A 24,621-nucleotide genomic window follows, 5' to 3' on the forward strand; every position below is an offset into this window, starting at 1 on the left:
CCAGAGTGGGGGAGGGGCATACAAGGTGCAGTTATGAGTTGGGTTGCTAAAGCAGAGCTCGTGGCCCTAGGTGCTGGGATAACCCCTTTTTCTTGTACTTCTCTAGGTCTCCAGGGCCTGCAGGTCTATAGGCTACACAGGGGAGAAAGGCCCAACTACCGTCTCAGGTGCCTGCAGTGGTTGAATAGACATCCCCAGTGGCCTCAATGGGGCTGGAACCAGGTGTCCTGCCCTTGCTCCTGGCAGCAGGGACTGTGGGACTTACGATTCCAGCCCATCAGCATAGGTAATACCTCCTTCCTGTCTTTTGGGGCACACCCACTGTCTCCCATAAGCCCACCCACCAACCCTCTGGTCATACCTGACCTGTGCCTTCCAGGGTCCCTCCCCAAGCCTCCCCCCTGCATCCCTGCCCCCACCACAGGCACTGGGCCTGAGTATGTCTGCACTTGTCACAGGCTGGTGGGGCCTCGGCAGCAGGCAGCTGTGCCGTGTTTCTTCCTGGCGTGGAGGCGTGTGCTGCAGCTACGGGCCCTGGGGAGAGCTTCTTCAGGGCTGGACAGTGAGCACTCCTTGGCAGTTTGGTACGTGTGTCCCACAGAGATCTTACCCCCACCTTCTCTGGAACTCTCTCCTCTTCTCTGTCAGAGACCAGGCCTGGGCACCAAGCCAAGCAGTGGGACCCAGAGAAAGAAGTCTTTTGTCCCCCTTCCCTCCCAGCTCCTTCCCCTCTCTGGCCATTGATTTCCTGATCTTGTAATGTAGGGAAGCTTCCAACATCCCTTCCAGCTGACATCCTAGGGATTTATAATTGAGTGCCTCTTGTCCCATCTTCACTTGGCCCTATTGCCTTAGACAAGAATGGGGGCATCTTTCTAGGGAAGGGGAGGGGATCAAGTCTGGCCCTATCCACCTGGACCCAGATTAGCTGGCAGTCTTGGGGAAGACATGGAGTCATCTCCTGCAGAGACCCTCCAAAGGAGCTAGAGAGCACAGGGTTGGAGGACCAGGGTATTGTGCATCCTCCCCCTTCCACCCCCCTGCCCCTGACAACACAGCAGCCTCCATGACCCCCAGACCATCGGCCACATGATCCCACTCTTGTGCTTTCTGAGCCTGGGGACTCAGAAAGAAAGCCCGTTAGCACAGTTCCAGCAAGCCTGCAAGGGAGACGGTAACTGGTCAATGACCTGAGGCTACTGAGTGGGTCAGGATCTGACCTGAGGTGTGCCTGATTCCCAAACCATGCCCTTGCTGCCCATGTCATCCTGCCCTACCAAACCTTCCAGCTGGGCTCTGCAGGTCCCCTGTCTGTCAGCAATACGCTGCTCTTCTCCCCAGACCAAGAACTGGAGCCATGGGACTGGTGCTGCCGTGGGAACGACAAGCCCTCCTTCTGCGCCCTGTACCAGCAGAGGCGGCCCCGCATCGGCTGTGCTGGGTACCGTCCCCCAAGGCCTGGTGAGGCTGCTGGGACCTGTCTTGGGGCAGGGCTGAGGCAGAGAATCTGGGAAGGCATAGCTTCTTGGGACCTGGACCAGGGCAGTGCTAGCTTCCCAGGGATGGGTTGTGGCCACAAGGGAAGATGCAGATGATTCAAGTGTGCGGCCAATGGCAAACAGAGGAGCTTTGTACCTGGCATTGGGGAAGGAGTGAGAAGGTAGGGGGCGGAGGTAATGGGTCTATGTGAATTTGGGTAGGGGCACAAAAGTGCAAGAGGGCTTCCGGGAATGGTTCTACACTCAGTGAACCCCTCCCAGGCTTGAGTCTGCCTGGAGGTAGTGGGGATCTCAGACCCTTCCCTGGTCTGCCATGTCAGTGTGGTCTCTCCTTTTTTTCAGCCTGGATGTTTGGGGATCCCCATATCACCACCTTGGATGGTGCCAATTACACCTTCAATGGACTGGGGGACTTCCTGCTGGTCCGGGCCTGGGACAGAAACTCCTCCTTCCTGCTGCAGGGCCGTACTGCCCAGACCAGCTCAGCCCAGGCCACCAACTTCATTGCCTTTGCAGCTAAATATAACACCAGCAGCCTGAACCCCATCACAGTGAGTGAGGCAGGGGTCCCAAGGAGAAGAGAAAGAAGGAAGAAGGGAACAGGGCAGCAGGGAGGGAGGATGCATCCTGCCAGGGTAGTGGTTCGATTCTCAACCCCAGAGACAGTGGGATTCGGGTCCTGGCTCCACCAGCCATGTGATTCTGAAGAAACAACTGAACTTCCAGTGCCTTGGTTTCATTGTAGTAAAATGAGGATAATACTACCTACCCTGCAGGGCTATGTGTGCGATTTAAATGAGATAATCTGGCCTCAGAGGCTGGCCTGGGCTAAGCACTCCCAAGATGTTAGCTACATAACCTCATCATCACACCCACCTACATGTTCCTCTGGGGCTCAGGTCCGGATTCTCTGAAGCCTCCTTTCTCAGCTTCTTGGCCCACCTCAGGCTTAGGCCTCCTCCAATTTCCTTCCAGGTTCGATGGCTCCTCAAGCCGAATGACACAATCCATGTGCAGGTCAATAACCAGACTGTGACATTTGAGACTAACCGTGAAGACCCAGAAGGTAGGCTGGGGACAGCTGTCAGCCACCTGGTCCTGCTTCCCCGGATCAGGCTTTAGCAGGGCACCCAGGGCCTGGACGCCATGTAGAGACAGCAGCACTGGGGCAGTGGAGATGGGTTGGCACCCCTGCTTCACCCCCTGTTCTTTCAGCAGCTGTGCCTGAACAGCTTCTTCACCGCTTTCTCTTCTCACTTCTGTCCCTCCTCTGCAGTGATGGCTTGTCTGCAGTAGTCCCTGTCTCCAGTCTCCAGGAAGAAGGGGGTGTCCTGTGAGTGTGGCTTTCAGCCCCTGGAAAAGGCACTCCCAGGACACCCCAGAGCTGCTCTCAGAGTCTCCCCCTCAACATCTTGACCCTTCACTACTGCCAAGTCTTGAGTCTGCAGGGTTTGAAAGCCGGTTTCTTTCTCATCTGTCTCTCAACATCCCAGGCCAGGAGACATTCAACACCACCGGCATTGTAATGACCCGCAATGGCTCCCTCGTGTCAGCCAGCTTCGATGGGACCGTGACAATCTCCGTGACCGCCCTTTCCAACATCCTCCATGCCTCCTGCAGCCTCCCAGAGGAGTATCGAAACAGCACAGAGGGCCTCCTGGGTGAGAAGCAGACAGGACTCTGCCTTTGAGGCAGCGGCAGCAGCAGTGGCATCAAGAGCACGGGCCCCAGCCCACAGGCAGCTCCCCATCCAGCTGGCCTGTGGACACCCCAGGCTGAGCTTCCCTTTCTCAGCCTCCTTGGAACAGAACTCTGAGGGCACAGAGAGGTGGGGAGGAGCAAGGGACCTCTTCAGCTTCCTTTGAGGCTCATTTCTTGTTCTCCCAAAGCTCTCGTTCTAGGGCAGCCAAGGGGGCTTTGAGGATGCCCTTTCTCTCCCTCCAGCCCCTACTTCCTCTCCCTTCTTCCTCCATTTTCTCCTCCTCTATCCCTGAGACTGAGGGGTGGGCTATGAGGTCTGGTCCTCTCCCCTCCTCTGGAAGGACTGAACCGAGAATAGACACAACTGGAAGGGGCTTCCCAGGCCCCTACTCCCCCTCACACCTTGAATGTGACCTGTTGGACGCTCCTCAGGGAAGGGGAGAGCCACAGTTCCAGGGTGGCCAATCTCCTACTCTGTCCCTCAGGAGTCTGGAATGACAATCCAGATGATGACTTCAGGATGCCCAATGGCTCCACCATTCTCAACAAAAGCGATGAGTGGCAACTTTATCAATTTGGAATGACCTGTGAGTCTGGGCCCGAGTCCTAGGGGTAGATGTGGCTGGGGTGGGATGAAGGAAGCATTGTCTCCCTTGGGCCTGTGGGAGCCAGACCTCCATCCTTTGTGAGGGAGGGGTGGAAAGGCCAGGAGGAAATGCTGAGGATTCTGGGACCACCCCGGATTTGTCCCCTCCACCCCCATGCCCCCCTGCATTTCTCTACCTGGAAGAGAAGGTGAGGGAAGTGGTGGCCCTTACCCACTAGAGCAGAGATTTCCAGCTTCAAAAGCTGAAGTCACTTTGTCCCTTCACACCCCCTCCCTCACCCCAAGGCATATAAAGTGAGGGTAAGTGGTGGACACAGCAGAAGTATAGCTGGAATCCCATCCCTGGTACCACTACCATTGTACTTCATATGTTCTAGGGAAAATCAATGATACGAGACTCCTTGGCAAGAGAGACAACCCTCTGCCTTCCAACTTCACCCCTGTCTTCCTTTTCCAACTGAAGAACAACCACTCGGGTGAAAATCTGGTCTCTGAGTGTAATGGAGATGAGCAGTGCATTTATGACAGCCTGGCCACAGGAAACACAAGCACCGGCCTGAACACTAAGATGCTCTTTAGCAGATACCAGCTGATGAACGCCACCCTCAGTAAGTGGCATGAGGCCCAGACTTGGGTGGCAGATGTGGAGCACCCCCCTTTCATGATATTCCTTTAGGCTACTGTTTTTCAAATGTAACAGATTCTTTTGTTCATGTTATTCCTCTGCTCAGCCTCCCGTGACTCCCCAGCTCACTCCGTGACGGCCTTCACAGCCCTTTCCAACCTGACCCTCGGGCCTCTCAAACTCTTCCTCTGTTCCTCCCCACCTTGCACTCTCCACTCCAGACACACTGGCTTCTCTGTCTTCTTCAAACACACCAGGCTCACCGCCAGCTCCAGACTCCACACCTACTGTTCTCTGCCTGGACTCCCTGCCCTTCCTCCGGACAGCCTCTCACCTCCTTCAAGGCTCTGTGCAAATAGAGTCGCCTTCTCAGGAGTGCCTTTCTTGGCTAGCCTGTCTAAAATTTCACATTTACCCATACTTCCCATTCACCTTTCCTGCTTTTTCTTTTTTTTCACCCTAGCATTTATAACTATCTAGCATATTTTCTAATTTGCATAGATATCTTTTTGATTATTTGTTTATTGCTGTGTCCTCACTACATGGAATAGTGTCAGTCATAGGTTAGGCACTCAATAAATATGTGTTAAATGACTGAATGAGTGAATGAATGAGTGAATGAACAATAAAATGGAAACAGCAGGGTTCCAAAAGACAGATATCAGTGAAAAGTTTTTTTTTTAAGTTTATTTACTTTAAGAGAGAGAGAGAGAGAGTAGGACAGAGGCAGAGATAGAGGGAGAGATAGAAACCCAAGCAGGCTCTACACTGTCAGTGTAGAGCCCAAGGTGGGGCTCAAACTCATGAACTTCGAGATCATAACCTGAGCAGAAATCGAGTTGGATGCTTAACTGACTGAGCCACCCCGGCACTCCATCCAGTGAGAAAGCATTTTCCTCTATTTCCTGACAAATGCAATGCCCATCTAGAGATTACCCTCTTGGTTTTCAGCTCTCTTCCAAAGGTAAAACTCTGTGATGATCTGAACAACATTGTGTACCATGCCCAGCATAGCATTCTGATCAGGAAAGAACTTGACCTGAATCCTGTGTGGGGAGAAGATAAAGAGAAAATAAGGATTTGGCCAGGTGGGCAGTACAACCCCAACCTGCTCTAGATAGACCTGAAAGCAGGTACACAGAGTCATTCCTGCTTCCAGAGGTGGGTCACAGCCCTGGGAATGCTTCACACAAGCCAGAGGACTTGCCCATGAGGCAAGAAAGTGTCCTGCCCCAAACCCTGAATTCCCTCTTTGTGTTTCAGGTAAGTACCCACCTTCTATCGAGGGTGAGCATGTGGTGGAAGCCTATCTGGGGCAGACCAAGCTGACTCAGTACACCAGCGGTTCTGAGAACGTCATATTCACCCTAAGAAACAGCAACACTGACTTCAAGCTCTTTGGTAAGAACGGTTGGCTGCAGGTGTAAGGGATGAGAGCAGAGTCAAGCTTTAGGTAATTTTGCATTATTATACCCTGTGCAACTTCATTCCACTTTTCCATCAGAATATCCAGGACTAGCATTTCTTGGAGTGATCCCTAAGATTCAGATAGTGTCCCCAGTGAAGAGCAGTGATGGGCTTTTGGCAATCTGGCCAGCTAGCTGCATTAACTCGGGGTACATCCAAGTGACTCAAAAGTCATGTCACCTCAAATCCAAGAACATGCAATCATCTTTAACCATCTTTATAAAATCACCAAATTATTAGAAAAAAAGTATAACCATTAAAAAATACTAATTTAAAACATTTCAAATCTATTAAAAGAATGATATAATGTGGAACATGATTTAAAGATACAAATATCTTCTTTTGGTATGTTTCTCACTTATTTTTATGTTTGTCAACCACGTTTACCTAACTTTGTCTCTGCTTGTGGCTTTTCTCTGCTGGGAGCAAGCAAAGCCGCATTTCTGTCAGTAATGGTGTGGAGATGCCCAGTCCTGCAACCATCATCTGGGTCAAAAAGTCAAAGCCCACAGGATGCAATTGCCTTCTGTTGCCAGTACCAGTGATGCTAGTGACTGTTCTTTGCTAAACCAAATCTATTAGGGACCTTATTTTGAGCTCAGAGCACCTCTCTGCCTCGTTTTCTTTCTCTGTGCATAAGAAGGGACTTCTTTGTCTACACCCTTTGGCTCCATGTGGCATTCTGTCAGGTGCTAGCCAATGGCATCAGGAGATTTTCTCCTCCACTGGGCTCCTCTCCTGAGGAGTGGAAACCTGCAAGTTACTCTCATCTGCTGCCTACTATCAATAACTCTCAACCTACTACTTTATGAAGACTTTCTTATTTTCTTGGAAAACATAAGACAGGTTTTGATCACAAGAGTCCTTGTTGACAATGTTTCACTGTTGTCTGGTGTCTGAAAGTTAAAGGTCCAAGAAGTGAGGGAGTGGGCAAGAAATCAGGGCAAGGGATGTGAAGGGGCAGCCAGTTTAGTCTGCAGTATAGCCTGGGGAAGCGTCATCCTGGTCTTATTCTCTTCCCTCCTAGATGTCCCATCCTCCTGCAGGCCCAGGCAGGGGTTGCCCTTTGGGGTCTCTTCAGGGATCAGCTGCCTTCCCTTCTGTGGAGTTCCACCCAACAGTCAGTTAGCGGGGCTCATGCTACCTCCAGCTTGGGGTGTGACCAGGATCACCGTAAGAAACCACCCTTGTTCAAAGAAATGCCTGATGACATTTGAGGGGTGATCTGAGAGAGGTGGGGGAAGGCTAGCATCAGCACTCAGGGTATTAGATTCCAGGATGTGTCAGTAGGCACAGCAGTCAAGGCCCCCAGCTCTCATGGTCTTGTTTTTCCTGGGGCAGAGAATGGGACATTGCTATGGACACCAAAGTTGTTGGAACCATTCACTCTGGAGATTCTAGCAAGAAATGCCAAAGTCAACTTGTCATCTGTACTCCAGCCAAAGACAGTGGTCTGTGCCTGCAGGGAAGAGAGCCAGTGTTTATACAACCAGACCAGCTGGGTGGGCAATTCCTCCCTGGAGGTGAGTATTGGGAGGAGGATGGGAGGGAGGTTTCCTTATTGAGGGGAAAGGCTGTGGGAACTGAAGGGATGTCATACTTCAGTCCCTGTGTGGTAATGTGTGTGTGTTGGGAGCTGTGGTAGGTGAGTAGAGCCAACACCAATCTCAAGCCAGGGGAAAGAATGCTCCAGGGAGGCCCAGCGGGCTTGGCAAGGATGTACAGGACCACGACCTAGTCACAAAGGTGCTCAGTAGATGCTGGTAGAATTAAGACAAGGACTCAAGGTCCACAGGTTCTCAGACCAGAGAGGTCAGTACAGAAACACCCAAAAGCCTTTAATGGTTCAGCCTCCTGGCTCCCTGGTGATCAGCAACCCATTACAGGTGGCTGGCTGCAAGTGTGATGGGAACAGCTTTGGCCCCTACTGCAAACGTTCCAGGGACCCCTGTGAGGAGCCATGCTTCCCGAATGTAAACTGCATTCCTGGGGAGGGCTGCGAGGCCTGCCCCCAAAACCTGACTGGGGATGGGCGTCATTGTGCAGGTGAGCTGGGAGCAGGTCCCTGGCAGGAGGAGGGCCTGGGCACAGTTGACACCTTGAGGGCCTAGGGCAAACCATTTCTCCCCCTTTTCCAGCAAGTCTTTAGAATGCTCATTATAAGTGGGTACAGTAAGGAAGTGAAGACATTGGTGAGGTGTGAAGCTGCAGGAGAAGAGACTGTGCAGGCAGGGGGAAGGATGGCCAGGGCAGAGCAGACCTGAGGCCCTGATGGGGGAAACCCAGGGCAAAAGACTGAAGAAGGCCTGGGGAAGGGAGGAGATGTCCAGCAGCAGCCCGCAAGCCAAGGCTCCAGTGAAGTCATGATGAGGGAGATCACAGTGAGGCCTTCACTAAGTCCCTACAGCACCCAAATGAAATGTAGAGGCCACTGTGTCTTCTGAGGAATGGCCAGAGCAGGCAGAGCCACAGCTTAATAAGGCAGACAAAGGGATGGAAGTAAGGAAACCAGGCTGGCGTGCTCTTCTCTTGCCAGCCTTCTGGGTCCTTTCCTGATGCAGGGGGTCTGACAAACATGCCATTCCCTCAGCAGAAGTGGGAGAACACCTACCTGGCAAAGGAAAAAGGGTTGCCCAGCAGAGAAATATCTGGAAAAGGGAGAAGGATAGTTTGAGTCTCAGAGTGACTCATAAGCAAAATGCAGACTGAATGGGCTTTGGGGGAAGGAAAGCAAGCCTGTCCTAGGAGCAGCTTTCTGTGGGCCGGGGCTCCCCACGGCTGCCCAGCCTGATGCTGCTGTCCTCCCTCCTTCTTCTGCAGCTCTGGAGAACTCTCCCCTCTGTCAGAACGTGTCCTGCCCTGTGAATTACTGCTACAACCAGGGCCACTGCTACATCTCCCAGACGCCAGACTGCCATCCCACCTGCACCTGTCCCCCAGCCTTCACTGACACCCGCTGCTTTGTGGCTGGGAACAATTTCACTCCAACCATCCATCAAGGTACCAACAGCTGCCTCTGCCTTCACATTTCTCTCACCTTGGGGGAAGATGGGGAACTCGGGGGACCAGAGCTTCATTCCTCAAACTCAACAGGGCAGAACTCCAATCTCTCTCAGGTGGTGGTAGGTTGGTGGCTATGGGAGCTGTGGGGGGAGCAGGGGCAAGGGGTAGCTGCCACAGCATGACCCCAGGCCTGAGAAGTCTGCTGAGGAAAGACTGGAGGTGACTTCATGGCCCAGGGAGATGAGAGTCAGGAAGCCCTGACCATAGTGGAATGGGCACTAGGGTGAGGCTCAGCAGAATCAGTCCCTTCTGACTCCTCTGGTGACCTTCTGTCACTGTCGAATGGGGCAATCTCCCTGAGCTGGCCCAAAAAACTTCTTGGGTAAGTCTGTAAACTGTGAGGTGATTGTGAATCTGCTTCTCTCATCTCCAGATCTTCCCGTAAGAATCATCCAGCTCTCACTCAGGGAAGGAGAAAATGCCACCATGACAGATGTCAATGCCTCGGTCAGTGCTGCAGGCTAGCTCTGGGTGGGGAGGTGGGTCTTGGCAGGTTTAAGGTAGGGTCTTGGCCATCACTTATATGTTCTATATCTCATCATCCATCTAGATTCAGTTGCCAGAAGAGGCTGGAGCCTCCTGCCCCAGGGAAAGCAGCGAATGAGGAAGGCAGGAATCCCCCAGACAGAGACCTCCAAGGGGACTGGAATAACCAGACCACAATGAACATTGTCTAGGGTGGTCAAGTCACCCCAGCCCCTCCTTCTGAGTATCCCTAAAGACCTGCACTTGGTCTGGCATTTCACCTCCAGGAAGCCTTCCCTGACTTCCCAGAGGGAACTGGCAGCTCCCTCTTCTTCGTTCCTATGCCCTTGTCCATTCCTCAACCACAGACAGAGTACCACAGTAGTTGAATTACTGAGGCTCTATAATCCTACATACCCAGGTTAAAATCCTGGCTCTACCATTCCCTCAAGCAGGTGTAAGAATTAGACAAATTATTTGATGTCTCATCTGTAACACAGAAATAACAATAGTACCTATGTCAATGGGTTGTGTCAAGTTTTAAATGATAATGTATGTAAAGCACTTACTGCAGTGCCTAAAACACAAGTGTTCAAGAAATTATAATAATTATTATTATGATTGCTACTACTACAGCATTCCACACTCTGAATGGTAAAATCTGTTCATGCTTATTCACTTCACCAGACTATGGGTCTCTGAGTATAGACTGTTCCTGAGTCAGCTTGAAGTCCCCAGCACCTGACCATCCCCTAGGTCTGGCTAAACATAATCAATGTTCAATATACATGTGGGGAGAGAATGATTGGGTGAGTCATGGAAGAGAGGCAAGGCATGAGTCATTCATTCCAGATTCTCCCCTTGTTGTTGGAGGCAGGGAGGTATGCCTTCACTCACCAACAAACTTTTAATATTTACTTGTTTATTTTTGAGAGAGAGCAAGCACGAGTGGGTGTGCAAGAGAGCAGAGGTGGGGCAGAGATGGAGAGAGAGAATCCCAAGCAGGCTCCACACTGTCAGTGCAGGGCCCAAGGTGGGGCTTGAACTCATGAACCATAAGATCATGACCTGAGCTGAGATCAAGAGTCAGATGCTTAACTGATTGAGCCACACAGGTGCCCTTCACAAACAAAATTTTATTAAGCAGGGACCCATGCCAGTTACCAGGCTAGGCTGGGGTTTAGGAATGTAGAAATGGATGAGAAACATTCTGTAGGTTCTGGCACTCATGTGCAAAGAAAGAGCCAGACATGGATAAACAAATGCATTCAAGTGGGAAGGGTGTCCTCTTTGGACAGGGCCTCATTCCCACTCCCCCACCCACTCCCTAGGTGGCCTACAGACTGGGGAAGCTGGATGTGTGGGCTTTTCTCCAGAACAGCAAAGTGGTACCAATGTAAGTGGGACAGTCCCCGCCTGCTCCCCAGGTCCTCCCTTCCCCTTCCACCCTTAGTGCCTCACTGTACCCCTCCCACACAGCAATTCTGGGGCAACCTCAGGAAGAAACCTTCAACGCTGGAGTGTCATCTCGGAGTTCCAGTACCTCCCTCGGGGTCCTGTTATCGACTTCCTAAACACCAAGCTGCTGGATGCAGTGGTAGAGGCATTCTTACCCCAGGCTTCATGGAGGAGATGGAACAGAAGTGAGGGGCCCAGGACCAATGTGAACTTCCATTCCATCTCCAGGGAAGATGTGTACAGTGTGAAGGCTCGTGAGTCACTTTCCTGGGGATAGTCACAGGGATAGCTGAGGGAGGAGGTAAATGGAGGGGACCTATCACAGATCTTCAGCCCACACAAACCCATGGTGGAAAAGTTTTCTACGGAGAGCCACAGATAAGCAAGAAGCAAGTAACTTAGTTTTTTGTTTGTGATTAAAAAAAAAAATGTTTTTTAGTGTTTATTTATTTTTGAGGGACAGAGAGACAGAGCACAAGTAGGGGAGGGGCAGAGAGCGAGGGAGACACAGAATCCAAAGCAGGCTCCAGGCTCTGAGGTGTCAGCACAGAGCCCAATGCGGGGCTTGGACCCAAGAACTGTGAGATCATGACCTGAGCTGAAGTCGGACACCTAACTGAGCCACCCAGGTGCCCTTTTGAGGGGAATTATAAACATTTTACCTACCAGCTTTCTAGATACAAGAGCAGAGCACAAAATACTGCTTGATGAATCCGCAGGGATACAGTTTCATGGAGCATTTACTCTAATTGCCAATTTCCGACCATGACCACTAACGGTTTTCTTTTTTTTAATAAAATTGTTAATGATTTTGTTAAAATAACATTTCACTTTATAAACATAAGCAGGGACATCCCTTTTACCTTTGCCCTCCAGCTAAAGGATATTAAGCTGAAGCCTGGAGACCTGGCTCGGGGGCAGAAATATCCCCTCCTTGAGAGGTGTGACCCTAGGCAAAAGCCATCCCCAATCCAAGCCTTAACACCCCAACCTGGAAAATGAGACGGGATTTCTGAGGTCCCTTTCAGCTGTGATAGCCCCTTGTTATCCTGGAACAAGAATGAGATGAGTTGGTAAGCTTACCAAGGAAGGAAAGGATTGGCCTACGCTACTTTGGGAGTGTAGCAGAGAACAGGGCAGTAACCACACGGAACCCAACAGAAGCCAGTGTGTTACTGGAGGGTGGGACCAAGCAAGAGCTTCTTCTGGGGTCCAGTCTGGGTCTCCTCCCTCCTGGGAGCGACAGTGTGAAATCCTCTGAACTACTTTGTGTATGTGCGGTAGGGGGTTAGGGGTAGGTGGTAAGAGAACAGTTGTCCTAGACCTGACTATAACTTTTATTAAAGAAACCAAACCCCCCCCCAAATTTTATTATACAAGTACAATATGTTTATCGTAGAAACTTTAGGAAACACAAACTAACAAAAAGAGAAAAAAAATCACCTGTAACTCCAATCCCCAAAGACAAGTCCATTTCGCACACATACTTCTGAATTTTCTTTTACACACAGGGATCTTCACAAATATTGTTTATAATAAAGGATAAAGTCGTGCCTAATGTTTTGATAACTTCATTAACTTAAACAACTGTGAACATATTACTTTGTGTATTATGTATGCATTCCCATTTGATATTTTATCACACATTTTAGCATAGTGTGCTATATTTTATTTAAACAGAATGTTATACCAATAGTGACCATTTACTGAGTGCTTACTATGTTAGGCAACGTACTGAACATTCTGTATATATTATCTCCTTTAACTTTCATAACGTGGTAGGTACTATTATTATTGTTTCCTTATAAAAGATAAGGAAATCGAGGCTGAAAGAGTTAAGAAATTTCCCCCAAATCACACAACTAGTTAGTAGTAGAGTTTGAATTTTAACGTAGGTCTGGTTTCCTTCAAAGCATCTGCCCTAGAGGCGCCTGGGTGGCGCAGTCGGTTAAGCGTCGGACTTCAGCCAGGTCACGATCTCGCGGTCCGGGAGTTCGAGCCCCGCGTCGGGCTCTGGGCTGATGGCTCAGAGCCTGGAACCTGTTTCTGATTCTGTGTCTCCCTCTCTCTCTGCCCCTCCCCCGTTCATGCTCTGTCTCTCTCTGTCCCAAAAATAAATAAACGTTGAAAAAAAAAATTAAAAAAAAAAAAAAAAGCATCTGCCCTTAACCAATGCACTTTCCCTGTCATGGTGGTTACCGGTTGCACAATATTCATTAACAAAATCCCTCTTATTACACACTGTTGCTGTTATAAACCATGCTGCTCTAGACTTCCGTGAACATAGGTATTTGTGCACTTTTCCAAATATTTCTCAGGAAAAATGCCCGAAAACAGCATTCTTGATCGAAACGGTATAGATTTGGTGTTACTGATTGCTTTCATGTTCATCTGCGTCCTACCTGACAGTGAACGTGAGCATGCTGAAGACTTACTTCAAATGCAATGGCTACAAGGGTTACCACCTGGTCTACAGCCCCCACAGTGGCCTGACCTGTGTGTCCCCGTGCAGTGAGGGCTACTGTGAACACGGAGGCCAGTGCCAGCACCTGCCCCAAGGGCCCCGTTGCAGGTGAGTCGGAAAGAGGGCAGGAAGGGCAGTGCTGGGGAATCCGAGCTGGGCAAAGATGCTGCAAGGGGCCCAGAAACCCCATGGTATTTTGTGGTGTCTGAAAGTTAGGATGTATCTTCTGTAACTGAGCAAACGGGGATCAGAGAAAAAGCGACCAGGGAAAAGATGTGTGAGTGCCTACCCTGTGTGGAGAATAAAGACGTTATATCACCTCTAAAATTCAAACTAGCTACTGGGTATGTATTATGAACATTTTTTTAGTTTATTTCTTTATTTTGAGAGAGAGAGAGAGAGAGAGAGACAGAGAGAGAGAGAAAGTGAGCATGAGCAGAGGAGGGGTAGAGAGAGGGAGAAACAGAATCCCAAGCAGGCCCCATGCTGTCAGCGTGGAAATCATGACCAGAGCCGAGATCAAAAGTCAGTTGGATGTTCAACTGATTGGGCCACCGAGGCGCCCTGGTATTATGAGCACTTTTTTTAATAATTAAAAAAAATTTTTTTTTAATGTTTATTTTTGAGAGACAGAGAGAGTCAGTGGGGAAGGGGCAGAGAGCAAGGGAGACACAGAATCCAAAGCAGGTTCCAGGCTCTGAGCTGTCAGCACAGAGCCCGATGTGGGGCTCGAACCCATGAGCAGTGAGATCATGACCTGAGCCAATGTCAGATGCTTAACCAACTGAGCCACCCAGGTGCCCTGGTATTATGAGCATTTTAAGGAAGAGATAGGTAAAGAACCTGCCCAGGGTACCCAGTAAGTTAAGCAGCAGGATGTGGGTTCCAAAGGCAACCTCTTCCACCTGATTTTGGTTCTGGGGTAGACATTCTGCTGTCTCTTTGTGGAGAGGCACCCACTGCCTTGTGTCTAGGTCCATCCCTGCCCCTCCTTAAGAGTACCATTCAGGGGAGGCCCTCTGCAACTGGTGTCCTAAGTCCCCTCAGTTCATCAGCAGTCTAAGGGTCTCCTGTGAGGGGAGTGCACTAAGCCTACAGGTCTGCTAGGGAAGAGAAGGGCAGTGCCACCCAGGGCCCTCATGTCATATCAGTGCATCTACCCTCGTGCCCATTGCAATCCCAGATCCACCCAGCCCTCTCCCCTCCCGGGTCCAAGGAGGGCTGGGAGAAGCCAGGGCTGTGCCTGCACATGCTCACCTGCAGCCAGGTGGAGCTGACTCCAGGTGAATTCACCCCCTCCAGCCTCCGCTAGCCAGTGGGCATGGCTTCAGCTCCACCTCCTTCCCCAGAGGGGATCCCAGCCTGTTGTGGAAAACCTCCTGGGGCCTCCCCGCTGCTGACCATGTTTTCTCTCTCTGTCCCCAGCTGTGTGCCCTTCTCCATCTACACGCCCTGGGGAGAACGCTGTGAGCACCTGAGCATGAAGCTTGGCGCCTTCTTCGGGATCCTCTTTGGAGCGCTGGGAGCCCTCTTGCTGCTGGGGGCGGTGGTGTTTGTGGTCCTGCGCTTCTGGTGCTACCCCAGGAACCAGTACTCCTACCCTCTGGACACAGAAAGTTGAGGCCTCACCCAAAGGGGTAGCTGTGGCCTAAGATACTTCAGGACCCACCCCAGCCTCACCCACGTATTGACCAGTACCTTGGCTTTGAGGAGACTGGGAAAAGGAAGGTGCCTGAAGGTGATTCAGGATTCTTCAAGGGAATGAGTAATAATAAAAACAATAGCACACCTTTTCAGTAGACACAGAGGCAGACAGAAGGGGCCATAAAGACCACCTACTTAAAGGATGGATTCTTACACATACATACCTGCAAGAAGGACACTGACCTACATACACACACATCAGAGTTAATAATGTCTCGGTTAAAATCCAAAATGCATTTGTATACAAAACTCCAATTTACTTCTAATTAAAGTCTATTTAAGTAAAATCCTTCTGACTTTTTTGTTTCCCAAGCCATGGATTCCACTTGTGGTTTTTCTCAGGGGCCTGAAGGGTGAGGCACAGGGAGTGGAGGAGAAGAGGTGGGTTGGATCCAGTCCTGCTTCAGCCCTCAGCTACTCTCTGTTGGGAAGCTTTTTGCTCCACCCAGGTGAATCCTTGCTGCAGCCCCCACATCACTTTCTTCCCCTGAGGAGAAGAACACAAGCCAAAGCCTGGTTTTCGGAGGAGGATGGTTGAGATACCCCATATGGAGTAGCCCGGACTCACCTAGGAACCCTCCCTGCCTTGCTAGTCTCTGTCCATCAGTTCCAAGAGGGTAAATACACTCAGTGCCTTTACCTGTCTGGTTCCTGTCCCCCACTGCCTGTGTTCCCTGCAGGAGGGATTAAACTGTTCCAGCTCCCTTCCTAAGGACCAACTTGAGAAGCAGGCCACCAACCCCCTCCTTAGACCTGAAGCACCCAATCCCTCATATACGATCTCTGTCCTTTCCTGAGCCCCAATGAGTCTTCTGAGCCTCTCCACCCCACAGTCCCTTGGCCCCACTCTGCTTGCTCCCAGCAACCTGACCAGTTTTGACCTCACACTTCTCCCCTAGCAGGCAGAATTTCACACCTATCTGGTGTAACACATCCAACAATAAATGGGTCCACAATTCCTGTGTCTCAAATACCTCAATTCCATCTCTATTGCAGAAACTGGACCTCTTGGTCCTAAATCCCAAATCTCTGAGGGGAGAATCTGATTAGTCCAGTTTATGTCAATTGTCCATCAGTGGTCCAAACTAGTGTGGCCAAAGGGTAGGAAAGGAGGTCACATGACACAAACCTGGTGCTCAGGCTCACCTTTGTTGGTAAAGAAGTGGTGTTGCAGGAAGTTCAGGAGAAACATGATCTTTGATCTGAACAGAGACTCCGCACTGTCTGCTTTTCACAGAGAATGACTACTGCCAGTAGGCAAGGCCTCTCCCATATGTACAAAGTTGTGGCTTTATCCTCAAACACCCCAAAGTGTAATCAAAGATCCTTATGAAACCACTTTTATTTGGGGTGCCTGGCTGGCTCAGTCAGTAGAGCACAAAACTCTTGGTCTTAGGGCTGTGAGTTCAAGTCCCACATTGGGCATAGAGCCTACTTAAAAAAAAAAAACTTATTTAATCCTAGCATTAATTTATCAAGAATTAAGCATATAGCCAAATAGATTCACTGGTGAATTCTACCAAACATTTCAGGAAGAAATTCTACCAGTTCTCTATAATCTCTTTCAAAAGATTGAAGTGGAGGGAATACTTCCTAAGTCATTCTATGAAGCCAGCATTACCTTAATACCAAACCCAGAAAAAAATCATACAAAAAAAACTATACAGCAATATCTCTCATGAACATAGATGCAAAAAACTTCAACAAAACATTAACAAATAAAATCCAACAATGAATAAAAAGAATTATATGCCATGACCAAGTGGGATTTATTCCAGGTGTGCAAGGCTGATTCAATATTCAAAAATCAATTAAGGGGTACTTGGGTGGCTCAGTGGTTAAGCATCCAACTCGATTTTGGCTCAGATCATGAAATCATGGTTCGTGAGATTGAGCCCCATGTCAAGCTCTGTGCTGATGGCATAGACACTGCTTGAGATTCTCTCTCTCCCTCTCTCTCTGCCCCTCCTCTGCTTGAGCCCTCTCTTACTGTCTCTCAAAATAAATAAATAAACATTTTTAAAAAACCAATCGGTGTAATCTATCACATCAACAGAAGAAAAAAAATCGTGTGATTATACCAATAGTTGCACAAAAAAACATTTGACAAACTCAAACACCAAAATTCTTGGCAAGCTAGAAATAGAGGGGAACTTCCTCAGCTTGATTTTAAAAACCCTATAGCCAAAATCACACACCAGAGGAGAGGGGCGCTGAAGGGTGGGCAAAATGGGTGAAGAGGATCAAGAGGTAGAAACTTCCAGTTATAAAATAAATAACTCATGGGAATGTAATGTACAGCACAGGAAATATAGACAATAATATTGTATTAAGTCTGTTATTAGACTTATTATGGTGATCATTTCATAGTATGTAAAAATGTCAAATCCCAAATTTGTATGCTTGAAAATATCATATTGTATGCCAATTATACTTCCGTTTTAAAAAAAGGATGAACCCTAATGTTAACTGTGGACTCCGGACGATAATGACATTTCAGTGTAGGTTCATTGATTGTAACAATACTCTCTGGTGGGGGATGTTAATAGTAGGGGAGGTTGTAAGTGTGTTGGGGGAAAAGGGATATATGGAAACTTTGTACTTTTAGTTCAGTTTGCTATGAACATAAAACTACGTCAAAAAATTGAGTTTATTAATTTAAGCAATTGTACAAATTTAAACAAAAAGAATTAAGCACATATGTCACTACAGGGAGACAGGGTGGGCTGGGGGTGGTGTCCAGCAATTAGAAAGAAAGGGATGTAAAACAAGGAGGGAGGGAGAGGGGTAACACAAACATGGTGGACTGATGAGATGGCCCTTGCCCTGACCATTCCAACCCAAAAACTAAGTTATGCGATGAAGACTTTATAATGTGACCCAAGATCAGAGAGGGTATGCTTGCTTTGAGCATAAGGTCCAAAAATTACATCTCGTCCTAAACCCAGTCAGGACTCTTGGCAAAGGATTGACCCACACTGTGCAAGACGTGGTTGTTACAGATACTGTGTGTCCTCAAGCAGGGGAAGAGGAAACCTGAAAGAACAAAAGCAAGGTGGCAAATGGGGGGCAAGCCCACTCAAACCCAAAGTCCTTCTTCCCCTCATCCCATCTTCAGACATTAAACTTCTTCTGCTCTCACTGGGCAACAGCGGACGGGTGGGGGCTGGAGGACAGAATAAGTGTTGCAGACAATCCTGCCAAAGGTTGTGGAGATATCCAAGGCCTAAGAGAAGCTCCAGGGCTTGCTACAGAGAAGGAAACCCGCAGACTGGGAAAAAAGAGGAGGTGGGGACACTGGTTGAAGAGGAGGCATTCAAAGTAAGGTTGTCAGATTCAGAGAATGAAAATCCAGGAAGCCCAGTTAAATTTGAGTTTCAGAAAAACCACAAATAAGTTTTTTAGTATAAGATGTCCCATGAAATGTTTGGGACACACATGTTTTAAAAAGCATTCGTTGCTTATCTGAAATTCTCATGTAACTGGGTGTCCTATATTTTACCTGCAACCTGGCCAAAATGGCTGAGGCACTGGGGATGTAGAGAAAGGTTGTCATGAAAAAAGAAGGAAGTGTCTGTGTGGGAAGGAAAGGTCTCTTGGGGCATCTGACTGGCTCTGTCGGAAGAACTTGTGACTCTTGATCTCGGGGTTGTGAGTTTGAGCCCCATGCTGGGTATAGATACTATTTAAAAATAAAATCTTAAAAATAACAATTCAAAATTAAAAAGAAAAAAGGCTTCTTGGTAAGTGGTGCCATTCAGATCAAGGACACAACTGCAAATTTTCATCAGCCCACTCTCCAGATCTGTGTGATTTAGATTCTGTCACTCATGCACCTGGAATAAAGAACTGAAGGGCCCTTCTTCAGGGTTCCAGGCATATGTTAGTTTGGCAGAGGGGAGGAAGCCTCCACCCCCATTACCAGTGGGCGGCAGGCACTGGAACACCCTCAGTGGGCACTGGGCAACCTTAAAGGGCTTATAGCCAGACACACAGATCCCCTTGCCCATCCTTCCCTGCTTTCAAAGGAGCCTTCCAGAAACTCCTCATGGGCTTAAGGCAGGCAGCATCTAAAGACCAGCACAGGGGCACCTAGGTGGCTTAGTTGGTTAAGTGACCAACTTTGACTCAGGTCATGATCTCACAGTTCATGGGTTCGAGCCCTGTGTCAGGCTCTGTGCTGACAGCTTGGAGCCTGGAGCCTGCTTCAGATTCTGTGTCTCCCTCTCTCTTTGCCCCTTCCCTGCTCTCTCTCTCTCTCAAAAACAAATAAAACATTACAGCAAAAAAAAAAAAAAAAAAAAAAAAGACCAGGATGGCAAATAATAGATAACAGGCATAATACACCAGTGTAAATAGTTACCAAAAAATGATGCCCACTGATTTGAATTTGGGGCACACCCATGGGATCAGTTACCATTCACTGCTTTCCACTAACTGGTGGCCAGTCCCCCTTAACAGAGGTTGAAGGAAGGACTGGCTGCGGCAGGAGCTTCAGCTGAAGTCTCTCATCAGAAGAGTCCCACCTCATGTTCTCACCATGGCCTTGTGATTTTGCTTTCTGAATTGTGCTGAGCCACAGATGACTTCAAACAGGCTATCTTGTTTAGGTACACACCTATCTTTGTCTTCATGAAATATGTGGCCTTTTCACCTCATATACACACACCTTTGAGTCTTAAATAACTGGAGAATTTTCTCCAGGATTTCTGGTTCTTTCTGGTTGGTAACATTACTTCTGCTAGTTCTGGTCAATACCAATAATTCTCTCTGTCTCTCATGTGCACGCGCGCGCACGCACGCACGCGCGCACACACACACACACACACAAGCACAATTACACACTTTAATTCCCAAATGCTTCTAATTGGTATAGCCTATATTTTACAAAATTTTTGGTTTCCAATAACAGTAATCAGCACTGCATGTACATGTATGTCCTTATATGTGGATAGTTAAGATTAAATTATCCACTTTATCAGGTATCCCCAATTCAAATAACTCCACGGGTGCTTAGGTGGCTCAGTTGGTTAAGTATCCACCTTCAGCTCAGGTCATGATCTCACAGTTTGTGAGTTCAAGCCCCATGTCGGGCTCTGTGCTGACAGCTCAGAGCCTGGAACCTACTTCAGACTCTGTGTGCCTTTCTCTGCCCCTTGTGCTCAGTCTCTCTCTCTCTCTGTCTCTCTGTCTCTCAAGTATAAATAAACATTTAAAAAAATAAGTGCAAAGCAAGAAAAGAAAAACTAAAAATTTGGTGTAGAGAGGAGCCAAGATGACGGAACAGCATGGGAGTTTTTTGTGTGTCTCGCGTCCATGAAACACAGCCGGACCAACACTAAACCATCCTACATACCTAGAAAACTGATTGGAGGATTAACATAACAATCTGCACAACCTGAACCACAGAATTCAGCAGGTATGTGGCGCGGAGAGGTGAACTTGGGGAGAGAGAAGCTGGCGGCGGGCAGGGAGCAGCCTTTGCAGGCGGAGAGAGGACGGAGACTGGGGTGGGGGAGAATATGGGAAAAGCACCCCTCCCCAAAAGCAGCTGGAGAGAAAGTGGAAAATTGGAAACAGCCACAAGGACTAAACTAAAAAGGGAGAAAGGAGAAAGGAGAGAGTTTAAATTCCATTAACAAGGGTAGCGCAAAGGCTGCAACTCTGCAGCTCGATACCTGGCAGTGCTCTGGTGGGAAGGGCGAATCCCCAGGAACAGAGTGGGGTCCGGGAGGTTCTCGGCCACATGGGGAAAAGCAGTTCCACTGCTGGAAGGACATTTGGTAGAGACTGTTGAAGCCACATGGTCCCAGCAGACCCCAGAAAACGGCCACATTCGCTGGTGCTGGAACAAGGTCGTTAGATGTGAAGCCTCGTGCCAGATGTGTGTTGTGATTTTCCATAATCTCTGAAAGGCTGCTGCTACGCTAGCTCGCGAACGCTAGCTCGCAAACTTTTTCTGGGGCGGCTGGCACCTGGCCGCAGTCTCTGGGCTTCAGCAGCAGCACGGTTTGGCGAACTTTCCTGGGTGCGGCCGGGGTTCGGCCATTGCCTGGGGAGACCCTCCCGCAGAGGGGCGGAACGGGTTGAAGCCGCAGTCCTTCAGAATTAAGGGGCTCATTTGTCTCATTTGAGACAAAACTTGGGAGAGAGGTACTGCCTGGGGCTTGGTCACGGACAGTGAAGAAGCGGGTAGTGGACAAAAGCTGAAGACAGAGGACGGGTGCGCGATTGCTGATCAGAGAGAACAGAGTTTCCATACTAGAGACTGATAGCTGGGTGACGCCATTTTTGCCACTCCCGCGCATGCGCGTACACACCTATGAGCGCTGCAACAATCCACCCCAGTAGGCTAGCAGCTCCATCTAGTGGAGAGCGGAGCTGTTACACTGAGCCCCGCCCAACTGGGCCAACCTCGCTCTTCAAGAACACTACACGGTGTAGTCTCACCGCCTACTTAGTTTATGGACTATAAAGCGCTACATAGTCTGACTTCTAAGGGAAAATGAAGTAATTTCAGTCCTATTTCAATCTGTTAGCAGGTCCATCTATTCAATTTTCTTTCTTTTTTTTTTCTTTTTCACTATTCTTTTTCTTGAATACAGAAAGAGAAAAAATTCACTTTTATTTTCAATTTTTATTAAAAATATTTTTATTTAAAAATTTTACTATATTTTTTACTTTTGTGTAAATTTTTTCAAATTCTATCTTACTTCCATCATTCTGTTTTAGTCTACTTTGGTGTATTCACCTTTTCAAATTTTCAAATGATTTCCTTATTTTTATTTTCTTTTTCTTTTTTCTCTTTTTTTCTTCTCTTTTTCTTAAATGCAGAAAGTGAAAAACTTCATTTTTACTTTCAATTTCTATTAAAAATATTTTTCTCTAATTTTTTTTACTATATTTTTTGCTTTTATGTAAATTTTTTCAAATTCTATCTTACTCCCATCATCTCATTTTAGTCTACTTCAGTGTATTCATTTTTTCAAATTCTCAAATGATTTACTTTTTTTTTCTCCCCCCTCCTCTTTTTTTTCCCTAATCTGTCAAACCACTTTCAACACCCAGACCAAAACACACCTAGGATCTAGCATCATTTATTAGATTTGTGTGTGTGTGTGTTTAATTTTCATATTTTTTTAATTTTAATTTTTTTAATTTTAATTTTTCTTCCTCATTAATTCCTTTTCTTCCTTCAAAATTACAAAACGAAGGAATTCACCCCAAAAGAAAGAGCACAAAGAAACGACAGGCAGGGATTTAACCAACACAGATATAAGCAAGATGTCTGAACCAGAATTTAGAATCACGATAATAATAATACTAGCTGGAGTCGAAAATAGATTAGAATCCCTCTCTGCAGAGATAAAAGAAGTAAAAAATAGAATGAAATTAAAAATGCTATAACTGAGCTGCAATCACGGATGGATGCAGTGGCAGCAAGGATGGACAAGGCAGAACAGAGAATCAGCAATATAGAGGACAAACTTATAGAGAATAATGAAGCAGGAAAAAAAAAGAGGGAGATTAAGGCAAAAGAGCATGATTTAAGAATTAGAGAAATCAGTGATCCATTAAAAAGGAACAACATCAGAATCATAGGGGTCCCAGAAGAGAAAGAGAGAGAAATAGGGGTAGAAGGGTTATGTGAGCAAATCATAGCCGAAAACTTTCCTAACCTGGGTAAAGACACAGACATCAAAATCCAGGAAGGACAGAGAACCCCCATTAGATTCAACAAAAACTGACCATCAACAAGCATGTCATAGTCAAATTCACAAAATACTCAGGCAAGGAGAGAATCATGAAAGAAGCAAGGGAAAAAAAAGTCCTTAACTTACAAGGGAAGACAGATCAGGTTTGCAGCAGACCTATCCACAGAAACTTGGCAGCCCAGAAAGGAGTGGCAGGATATATTCAATGTGCTGAATCAGAAAAATATGCAGCCAAGAATTCTTTATCCAGCAAGGCTGTCATTCAAAATAGAAGGAGAGATTAAAAGTTTCCCAGACAAAAACTAAAGGAGTTTTTGACCACTAAACCAGCCCTTCAAGAAATTTTAAGGGAGACTCTCTGAGGGGAGAAAAGATGGAAAAAAAAAAAATATATATATATATATATATATATATATATATATGAAAAGCAACAAAGATTAGAAAGGACCAGAGAACACCACCAGAAACTACAATTCTACAAGCATCATAATGGCAATAAATTCATTCTTTCAGTACTCACTTTAAACGTCAATGGACTCAATGCTCCAATCAAAGGACATAGGGTAACAGAATGGATAAGAAAACAAGATTCATCTATATGTTGTTTACAAGAGACCCACTTTAGACCTAAAGACACCTTCAGACTGAAAATAAGGGGATGGAGAACCATCTATCATGCTAATGGTCAACAAAAGAAAGCCGGTGTAGCCATATTTATATCAGACAATCTAGACTTTAAAATAAAGACTGTATCAAGAGATGCAGAAGGGCATTATATCATAATCAAGGGGTCTATCCACCAAGAAGACCTAACAATTATAAACATTTATGCACCAAATGTGAGAGCACCCAAATATATAAATCAATTAATCACAAACATAAAGAAACTCTTTGATAGTAATACCATAATATAGTAGGAGACTTCAACACCCCACTCACAGCAATGGACAGATCATCTAATCAAAAAATCAACAAGGAAACAATGGCTTGGAATGACACACTGGACCAGATGGACTTAACAGATATATTCAGAACATTTCATTCTAAAGCAGCAGAATATACATTCTTCTCCAGTGCACATGGAATGTTCTCCAGAATAGACCACATACTGGGAGCCCTAAGTAAGTACAAAGAGATCGAGATCATACCGTGCATATTTTCAGAGCACAATGCTATGAAACTCGAAATCAACCACAAGAAAAAATTTGGAAAGGTAACAAATACTTGGAGACTGAAGAACATCCTACTAAAGAATGAATGGGCTAACCAAGCAGTTAAAGAGGAAACTAAAAAGTATATGGAAGTCAATGAAAATGATAACACCACAACCCATAACCTCTGGGACACAGCAAAGGCAGTCATAAGAGGAAAGTATATAGCAATCCAGGTCTTCCTAAAGAAGGAAGAACTCAGATACACAACCTAACCTTATGCCTTAAGGAGCTGGAAAAAGAACAGCAAATAAAACCCAAAACCAGCAGAAGACAGGAAATAATAAAGATTAGAGCAGAAATTAATGCTATCAAAACCAAAACAACAACAACAACAACAACAACAACAACAAAACAAAACAGTAGAACAGATCAATGAAATCAGAAGCTGGTTCTTTGAAAGAATTAACAAAATTGATAAACCACTAGCCAATTTGATCAAGAAGAAAAAGGAAATGACCCAAATAAATAAAATCAAGAATGAAAGAGGAGAGATCACAACCAACACAACAGAAATAAAAACAATAATAAGAGAATATTATGAGCAATTATATGCCAATAAAATGGGTAATCTGGAAGCAATGGACAAATTCCTAGAAACATATACACTACCAAAACTGAAACAGGAAGAAATAGAAAATT

At 47.0% G+C, this 24,621-nt stretch overlaps 1 protein-coding gene across 1 annotated transcript in view; it reads left to right on the forward strand.

The window, feature by feature from the left end:
* MUC4 (mucin 4, cell surface associated) overlaps positions 1-15,266 on the forward strand; it is a 33,043-nt gene extending 17,777 nt beyond the window's left edge. The window contains exons 8-25 of the mRNA XM_047874008.1: positions 107-286; positions 459-584; positions 1,342-1,461; positions 1,842-2,050; positions 2,475-2,565; positions 2,793-2,800; positions 3,001-3,160; positions 3,686-3,787; positions 4,185-4,415; positions 5,696-5,833; positions 7,241-7,422; positions 7,786-7,945; positions 8,720-8,899; positions 9,336-9,409; positions 10,759-10,812; positions 10,881-11,139; positions 13,295-13,457; positions 14,775-15,266. Of these exons, the coding sequence (XP_047729964.1) occupies positions 107-286; positions 459-584; positions 1,342-1,461; positions 1,842-2,050; positions 2,475-2,565; positions 2,793-2,800; positions 3,001-3,160; positions 3,686-3,787; positions 4,185-4,415; positions 5,696-5,833; positions 7,241-7,422; positions 7,786-7,945; positions 8,720-8,899; positions 9,336-9,409; positions 10,759-10,812; positions 10,881-11,139; positions 13,295-13,457; positions 14,775-14,970 (2,633 nt within the window). The 3' untranslated portion in view covers positions 14,971-15,266. The remainder of the gene's footprint in view (positions 1-106; positions 287-458; positions 585-1,341; positions 1,462-1,841; positions 2,051-2,474; positions 2,566-2,792; positions 2,801-3,000; positions 3,161-3,685; positions 3,788-4,184; positions 4,416-5,695; positions 5,834-7,240; positions 7,423-7,785; positions 7,946-8,719; positions 8,900-9,335; positions 9,410-10,758; positions 10,813-10,880; positions 11,140-13,294; positions 13,458-14,774) is intronic.
* Positions 15,267-24,621: the final 9,355 nt, after the last annotated feature.

The sequence above is a fragment of the Prionailurus viverrinus genome, chromosome C2 (assembly GCF_022837055.1).
Source record: "Prionailurus viverrinus isolate Anna chromosome C2, UM_Priviv_1.0, whole genome shotgun sequence".
NCBI lineage: Eukaryota > Metazoa > Chordata > Mammalia > Carnivora > Felidae > Prionailurus > Prionailurus viverrinus.